This window comes from Trypanosoma theileri (genome assembly GCF_002087225.1).
Source record: "Trypanosoma theileri isolate Edinburgh chromosome Unknown TM35_Tth_14_V1, whole genome shotgun sequence".
NCBI classification, from domain to species: Eukaryota; Euglenozoa; class Kinetoplastea; order Trypanosomatida; family Trypanosomatidae; genus Trypanosoma; species Trypanosoma theileri.
This window is the reverse complement of record NW_021639856.1, coordinates 199,417-207,669: the sequence shown is the minus strand read 5'-3', so window position 1 is coordinate 207,669 and position 8,253 is coordinate 199,417. Positions and strand designations below refer to the sequence as shown.

Sequence of the window (8,253 nt, the reverse complement as noted above, 5' to 3'; positions counted from 1 at the left end):
AAAAAAAAAATATTATATACATATATCATCCTATATATGTATTGCTGTTGATGGCTCGCGCCATTGGGGTAAAACCCATAAAGACACGAAGAACAACAACGGCAACAAAAAAAAAAAAACGGCCACCCCGAAAGCCCAAGATCCGCCACGAAGCATCCCACACGATAGAAAAGCGACATGTGTTTTTTCCATACCATCCAAACGCGTTTTGCGTATTTAATTAGAACAACATAGCTCATAGCGTGGGCGTCGGGATGTTGGGTGTATGGCTTTCCACGGTTCGGTTCTTGCCTTCCGGGGCTCGGGGGCAAAGGCGAAGCGTGGCGACCCGTATTCGCCACATAGGTCGCCTTGGAATTTGGCTGTCGTAGGGAATTCCCCTTCTGTTTTCTTATATTAAGCAGTGTTAATAATTATATATTTTCTGTACGTTGGTTTCGTTTTTGTTTTGCATTTGGTCAGCCAGGCCTGGCTGACCAAAGCGCCGGGGAACCAAATGGGCCATTTGCATCTCAACGTGTCCGCATGGGCTTGCAAGAAGTCCTTAGAGATAAACCCCAAGCAAAAAAAAAAAAAAAAACTTTTTTCTATCTTCCCAGACGCTAATCTTTTACGTGTGTGTCTTCGGAGCCGTAGCGGCATATGTTTTGAAGGATATGCACTTCGGAAGTGGTTTTGGATCCGGCCATCTTGACCCCTTTCACCTTTCACAGAGCCCTTCAGCGTCCAAAAAAAAAAAAAAAAATGCCACTTTCCACTACCCTGCAAAAGCATCCGTGGGATCATCTAAAAGAATAATCCAAGCCTTACTTCCTCCTTAAAGGAGATAGTAGAGAATAAAAAGAGAGAAACAATATGTCACTTTATCGCCTTAGGCACACCATTCCCGCACTACATATGTATATATTTCGATATTTTCCCCCCATGGCCGTTCTCCAAAATAAATGCCAGAACTGACGAAATGGAAGTGCTGAGAAACCTTTTTTTTCCTGCCTTCCACTCTCCCCTTCGCAAGTTCCACCCCTTCAGAGACTTCCATTCTTTGATGGATGTGCAATCAAGATGTGCCGTCCGCAGGATTGTCCTCTGGGGCGGCGTAACCCCCCCTTGGCTCGCATTCCATGTGGGAGCAAAATTCTCTATGGCGTTGGCTTCCGCCACTAATGCCAGTGAATGCAAGTTTCCTTTTGGCATAATGTGCATTATTGTTCTGTCGTCTATACGAATGCCCAAGCGGTCAGTTAAATGTCTTTTAAAATCGCGTAAGGTGTGATGAACCGCACGCGCCTCTACTTTCGATATCGTATGAGGTGAATGCTCCCATGCACCACCTGCCTCCAGAACTTCCCCTTAATCCCTGAATAATGGCTCCCCCCATCTGTATATGGATGCGTCTGTTAACAGAGTTGCCGTGGATGGCGGGTGCTGCTGTGGGTGAAAAGGCCCGTTCGCTAACAGTGTTTTGTACCAATTCTGCCCAATTTCCCTCGCAATTAGTGATTAATTTGCTGGGCCTTTGGGCCGTATTAAACCTCGATTTAAACGTGACAATTCTTGACGGACTATTTTTAAGCAGAAATAATAAGGGAAAAGAGATTTACCCCGCGCCCCAAACACGCGCATCGCGCGTGAAACGTTACTTCCCATTTCTTCAACTTTAGCACGTTCAAATAATAGTGCTTCTTGTAACCTATTTATTCGCTTTTGGCTTAGAGATACCATGTTTTCCTTGTGGTTGAAGTATACTCCTATAAAAACCATATTCCTTTCTTTGAAACTTTTTGTCATCGGCCATTCCTTTTACGATTGCTTTGATCCACCCGTGTGTCTTCTCCTCCGATTTCTACATATCGTGCGGCCCTGTTTGGATCGCCCTTGAATGTCCTGGGAAGAGTTCCCCAATCACTATTATGGCGTTTGGATCCCAAGCGTTCTGTGCAAAATTTTGTTTCTGAAGTTTTACTATTTCTCCCCAACGGCTGGCGGCAACCCACGCCAGTCGTAATGCCACTCTATCCCTTTCCCGAGTAAGACCGCCGTTGATCATATCAGAGTCGCATCTCAAGATGGGACGTCCTTGTTTTATGAGGTGTCTGCGGCCGCTATCTTTTGTAGGCCGGCCAGAAACATTTGGGTAGGCGTTTTCCTTGACTTCATCATGGCGATCCGTGTTCGCGTATATTGTAACGCGCTGTGTTTTGCCAATTGTAAATTTACGATACATAGTGGAATGTTTTCTTTTTGAATTTCTAAAATGTTCTGCACTGTGAACTTGATGAATCTTCTCATTCCTGAGCTTCGCTGCCCCCATGCTGTTCAGGTCCACATGCGTTTTGCCATCTGGCCACCCTCTGAAACCAACGCCGCGATGTACGGATTGCGGGTTCACGTAGGTATTATAGCAAACTCTTTGATGGATGCCATCCAGAGGGGGAAGTGGTATCAATAGGGAAATCCCCCCGAATTTGTTTTGCTTGTACGTTTTGCCTTTGCGTTGCTCCGCTGATAATGGTATGTGGTACATTCAAAAATTACGATCGGAATAAAATCACGGTGTTGGGTGAGCTTCCCTATCCATCAGCATCTAACTTCCGTTGGCGCCTTATTTCTCCAAGGCCCGGTGTTCGCTGTTTCCTGGGCTGAATGTCGTTTTTGGCTTGTAAAGTTCTTTTAGCAAAGGGACATGGCGCGTAGAGCTATGAAGCCCGATACGGCCACAACTGAAACAGCGTGCCATGCTGGATGGTGGTGGTGCCGAATGTTCCCTCTGCCACTTCGCGGTGGCCTGTATGAAAAGATCATCCCGTTTTTTGAGACTCAACGATAGCCCCCCGAATGCCCTGCATCTTCACTCCGGGAATATCCTTAACCGTTTTTATTGCCCGCGCCATTGCGCAAAGCCATCATCCCATCTGAACATGTTGCGCCGCCATCCCTTCACTACGAACAGGGCGCGTTCATTGCAAAAAATTATACCATGCCTCGTTATAATCTGGGAAAGGGTTCGCCGGCATGGGAAAAACTTTTCCCGGCATGCGGTCACCAATTGGTTGGGCGACACCCCCTCAAATAGTCCATTATTCCTTTAAAAGTACGATCCACTCCTCTTGCCTGACGCCGCCGTTCCTTGCTGGCAGCCGGGGCCCCTGTGATCCCCTGAAATCCTAATTTTAGGCCATTCCTAGTGCGCCATTGGTGCCTTATCCCGTTTCCATGGACTTTGTGATAAATAAATGGTTTTGTTGAGGGTGTTATGGTCATTCCGACGTTTGTCTTCTGCCCTTTTTGTATAGGGATGCTCCTGCCCTATTTGCTTTAATAATTTCACTACCCGAATCTCTCTTTGATAGAATTGTTGTGGTGTTGTCACGGGTTGTACTTGCTTTTCTCCCAGTTGTTTCTGAGCAACTCACAATTGGCAAATGGTTTTATCGCATTTGTGTTTTTACCTCTTCAGTTTCGTGGTAATTTGTGTCATTTGTTTTTGTATTTCCTGGACCTGTATGTTTCTGTTTTTATATGATTTAAAGTTCCTCTCTTCCGATTACGCCGATTCATATCGGGATTGGCGGTATAATGGTTGTTGTTTCACTTCCAGCGCTTCCCATTCTGCGATGAACTGTGCGTTTGCTTCCTCAAAACCAAGTAGAAAATCTCTTTTCCACGGCAAGGTGAAGGTGACCATAGGCAAGCGGGGAAAGGTCTCCCAAGTAATAGATCTATTTGGGGCCCATTTTTACCACAAGTATGTCGTTTTCTACTGAAATAAAACCGCCCACGTGATAACTTAAATGCAGAGTTTCCTCCAGAGGAAACTCAAATGCAAAAGCCGTACGGCTTTTTTGGTGCACAAAATTTGTGAACGCACGCGTGCCGGTCAACGGTTCTGCTGTTAAGTAAAGAGGGCGGTTACTACTTATTATTTTCCTTATTTATAAAACCTTGTTTTGTCAAAAAAATTACGTTTCGCAGAGTGTGAAGATGAAAAATAGTAATCATATTGCAGAAGTTTAAGTCCATACACCATTCGATTCCTATTAACGTAAGGCTCGATCATTCTTTTCGCAAGCCGTCAAAAAAAAAAAAAAAGACTACCTTGTAACTCTTTATTGGTCGCATGCATTTCATCCCCAGGGTTTTATGTATTGGTCAATAAAAAACGAACGTGAACAGAGCAAGTTAGAGGAACTACCATGGGAGAAAGCCTTTTTTGCACATAGCGCCATCCTCGTTCCCACTTGGTTCTCGTCTAGTTCTCGCTTTGGCCGGCGTTGAAAGCCCGCCATCGGGCGCTAGCAGGCCCCCGGCCCCTAACCCGCGACAGCTGCGCTCTTTTCAAAGGGTTGCGGCGGAAACCCTTCTTGGACGGCGAAGTGGATAAAACATGCCGAGTTCTTTAACCGAGAAAGGGGGCCAATAGTTCTTCCCATTGGGCGGTCAAGAGGCCGGAAGGGGGAATTGGTAGAATTTGCCGCCCCAGGGGGGACGACGTCCTTGGCATCCCGGATGGCCCGTAATGGTTTAAAGCGTTTATTTTATAACAACCTCCCCTTCTTAAAACCGTATAATCTTCTGCAGCAGTTGTTGGTGGCGGAGGGGGATGGCCTATTGAGGTGCGCATGGGTGTGGGTAACCTCTGCCAACGCCTTTTGGGAAACAGACCCCGGCTTGCATTCTTCAAAACATCCTGCGTCCGCTCTTAAAATTTGGAAAAGTCCAAACGCCACTCTGAGCAAACTAAACAGCCAGCGACCCTGGTTCAGGAAAGCGACGCCCGCATAAACTGGCGGTTTTGTTTCGAATTGCGTAGGTACTTTTTCTGGTTTTGCGTTTCTCTGTAAAAAAAAAAGGAGAATCAAAACCTCTTTTAGTTACTATTGCTAACATTCGCTTTTCTCAAAAGGATTGATTTTTAAAAAGGTCTTTATTTTCCTTCCATTTAACCCAACGCCCAACCCAGAGCCAAACTGTGATAATAATGGCGTTTTGTCCTCTTATGGGTGGCGCTTGTTTCTTCTGCATGCGAATCGGTGCAACAAAAGCACGGCCAACTCTGTGCACACAATGGACGGCAGTTTGGGAAAGAGAATTAGTTTTGTATTATCGGAGCAAACGTTCAAAGCTGCAACTTTCTGAGAAAGGTTTGGGGCATAAGAAAATACAAGTGTGCAATACAAGAAATCGCGGCAAAAGAGAGCACTGACACAGTCGCGGCCCATCGGAAAAAGTCATAGAAAAGCAAGAAAAATACAAAGATAAAATTATCAAATAAGAAAAAAAAAAAACGGAAAGACCTCGGAAGTATTAACCGAAGGAAACGCTGCCAGAACCGAAACTTCACCACGTCGCGTGGCAAAGGAAGGCGTTCGCCTTGGCATTGGCGATGGGGTGAGGTTCCTTTGGAAAGGGCATCTCGCAAAAGCAGGGCCTCGGAACTTTCAAGAACCCAAGAATAAACCACCAGAGCCTCGGGCCAAGGCAGAGGGAGTAAATCCACACATTTAAAGAGGAGATGGGAAAACCATTGGGGATTTCGTTTTCTAAAACGAACCTTGCCAGCGTTTTGGTGTGTTTTCCGCGTGCTGTCGGCAGCAGGCCCTGGCAACACAGCAGCATAGTTTATTTTCCTGCCTTGGGTTTCGCATGGTTGCTGCCAAGGGTTCTTATGGCACGTCGTAGGGCTGGGCGGTGGGTAACTTACATTTTGGCGTGGGAGCATTTCCCGCTAGAGAGCCCCATTTAGCGCTATAACTGTTGTTCTGACACCCCCCTGCCGAAAAAAGAAAAACATGCACCCGAGACCGTCGGCATTGCTTTTTGGTAATGTGAGCGCCCAACATGGGAAGAAAGAAGTTCCATATATGGAAAGTTATGCATCTTTGGAGTGCCTAATGGTTTAAATGTTTCTGAAAAAGCATTGGTCTCTCTTTTTGTTGTCGGCCTTCAACTCGGCAAGGGCGTAGCAGTTTTATACAAAGAGAAAGTTCCAACCCTATTGCCACCAGGCAAAACGCAAACAAATTAGTCCACCCACTATGCAAAGCGCATTGGGTGAACAGAAATCAATTTACACGCCCGAAGTTGCTACGACAACCCGATTTGATAAGCAGAAGGCTCTAAATAGAACTTCAACTCTTACTTCTGATAGTGGTTAGGCTGCCGGCGGCGGAAGTGACAATAATGGAAAAGTTGAAAAAGAGATCCCTATTTCCACTACCCCGGCAAGGCTGCTGTAATTGTGAATTTGGGTTCGCTACCAAAGGCTGTCAAAATCAATCCATATAAAGCAGCGTGTTATGTCGTTACCATTGGACTGGGGAACGAAAAAACCATACATTCCTAAACAATGTTTGAAAAAGTGAAAATTCAATACTTACAAAAATAAAAGAAGCGGAAAAAATTCTCCGCCTTAACGAGATGAGTCTTCGCTCTATAAAAGGGCAAACCGTTACATATGCAGCGGTTTATATGTTCAAAAACAGTCTAAATCCTTGATTCTTAAGTCTGGTGGGAAGATATGTGAATCTGATGGAATCCTCTTTGGGGTGACGGGCTGTGATTGTTAAGAAATTTGTCTCGTTGACTATTCCGGTATGCGGAGGTTGCGGAAATAAGGCCGGTTGCTGGTGACAGAACCGGGGAAGAAGAAGAACAGAAGAAGCTACCAGAAGCACCCCTTTCTGAAAGGACCTCGTCGCACACGCTTGCCGCCCCAGGGAGAAAAGCAAGGTTGACCACAAGAGCGCATCAACTCAGCCACCTTATCTGAAAATTGCGGTGGGCCCCAGCCGAAGGCAGAGATGGGGAACCAGTTCCGCGGGGTTTCGGTGCCTTCTATAAACGGGAGGCGCCGTCGGAAAAAATAAAAATAAAAAGCAAGCTGCTTATGGAAAAGGCTTTCTTCGTCAGAAAACCCATGGAAAAAACCTATAACAGGATTGGGGGCGGTATTAAAAGTGGCGGGTGTCAAATCGTGGGGCTGAAAAGGGCATTTCAATTTTTGGCCCAACGCAAAAGGCGACAGAGATACGCACAGGGCTGGCGTTTCGTCTTCTTGGGCCCTCCGCGCTTCTTGGCGGCCAAAGGCGGAGCGGCGGTTTCCCTCCCTGGGGGTGTGTTTCTCCGGGGGCTTTTGGTGGTGGTTGGGTTGTCGTGCGGGCGTTTTTCTTTTTTTTTCCATCGCCGGGCGCCGGCCATCACCCAGGGGTCGAAACGGGAGCCCGGGGTGAAAAAACCTCTCCCCCGGCAGGGTCATCCGGCAAGTTCTCGTGACGAGGGTGCCCGGGGCGACCCCCGCTTCAGTTTTTCCAAGGTTTTGAGTGGATTTATTTGCTAGGTTCCGGCCGGGAGGCGGCGTGCCCGCAAGGGTTGCCCGAAAAGATCTCTTGATGTCCCCGCGGGGGCTTGTTGCGCCGTCTTTCCCGGCGGCCGTCGTTCCCGGGGCCCGGCAAAACCCCCGTCGTTCGTCATAGCGTTTTCGGTTCTCATCGGCGTTCGTTGTGTTCGATTTTTTTTTTTTTTTTTGGCGGGGTTGGGCCGTTCGACTGCCGACGCCTGTGTGCCGACGCCTTGTTTTTATTGGTATTATTGATTGTTGTGGTTATATATTTGTAATATGTATAATATCTTCGGGGTGGTGTGGGGCGCGGTCTCTTGAGGTGCAGTTTGTGTGTGTGTGTGTCGTGGCGTGTTGCGGCGCGGTGGTCCTCCCGGGTGGGTGGTCACGGTGTGAGTTTTAACTTTATAAATAGAGATTATTTGAACCGCTCCGAGGTTTCATTTTTTTTTTTTTTTATTTATTGAATGAATCTTTAAAAATTTTTGGTGCTAATTAAATTAATTGTTTTCATGTGTGATGTCCTTGTTTTTTTTTATTTATGTTAAAAAAATATTTATTTTATTATTATTATTATTATTATTATTATTATTTTTATTATTATATTTATTTTTACTATTAATTATTTTATTACTATTATTGTATTTATTATGATTATAATTATTTTATTATTTCTTTTTAATTATATTTATTATATTTATTATTTTATTATTATTATTATTATTATTAATATTGTTGTCATTATTACAATGATTATATTTTTTCTTGCTATTGCCATTGTTATTTTGTTGTCGATGTTATTATTTGTGGCCTTGTGTCTTTTTGCTATTGTAGTTGCAGCCGTGATATAATATCGTGTAGTTTTTTTTATTTATCATTTATTATTATTATTATTATTATTATTATTATTATTATTA

The 8,253-nt window shown here is 45.1% G+C and overlaps 5 protein-coding genes across 5 annotated transcripts; 3 read left to right on the top strand and 2 right to left on the bottom strand.

Annotated features, from left to right (window-relative positions):
* Positions 1 to 891: 891 nt before the first annotated feature.
* Positions 892 to 1,203, bottom strand: TM35_000141830 (uncharacterized protein; the record flags this gene model as incomplete). The annotated part of the gene is made up of 1 exon (XM_029025628.1): positions 892 to 1,203. The coding sequence occupies one exon, from the start codon at positions 1,201 to 1,203 to the stop codon at positions 892 to 894; it is 312 nt and encodes a 103-aa protein (XP_028883038.1).
* Positions 1,204 to 1,843: 640 nt separating this feature from the next.
* TM35_000141820 (uncharacterized protein) lies at positions 1,844 to 2,524 on the bottom strand (the record flags this gene model as incomplete). The annotated part of the gene is made up of 1 exon (XM_029025627.1): positions 1,844 to 2,524. One exon carries the CDS (start codon positions 2,522 to 2,524, stop codon positions 1,844 to 1,846), a length of 681 nt encoding a protein of 226 aa, XP_028883037.1.
* Positions 2,525 to 2,735: 211 nt separating this feature from the next.
* TM35_000141810 (uncharacterized protein) lies at positions 2,736 to 3,089 on the top strand (the record flags this gene model as incomplete). Its single annotated transcript, XM_029025626.1, has 1 exon — positions 2,736 to 3,089. The coding sequence occupies one exon, from the start codon at positions 2,736 to 2,738 to the stop codon at positions 3,087 to 3,089; it is 354 nt and encodes a 117-aa protein (XP_028883036.1).
* Positions 3,090 to 3,422: 333 nt separating this feature from the next.
* Positions 3,423 to 3,764, top strand: TM35_000141800 (uncharacterized protein; the record flags this gene model as incomplete). The annotated part of the gene is made up of 1 exon (XM_029025625.1): positions 3,423 to 3,764. One exon carries the CDS (start codon positions 3,423 to 3,425, stop codon positions 3,762 to 3,764), a length of 342 nt encoding a protein of 113 aa, XP_028883035.1.
* Positions 3,765 to 6,886: 3,122 nt separating this feature from the next.
* Positions 6,887 to 7,336, top strand: TM35_000141790 (uncharacterized protein; the record flags this gene model as incomplete). Its single annotated transcript, XM_029025624.1, has 1 exon — positions 6,887 to 7,336. One exon carries the CDS (start codon positions 6,887 to 6,889, stop codon positions 7,334 to 7,336), a length of 450 nt encoding a protein of 149 aa, XP_028883034.1.
* Positions 7,337 to 8,253: the final 917 nt, after the last annotated feature.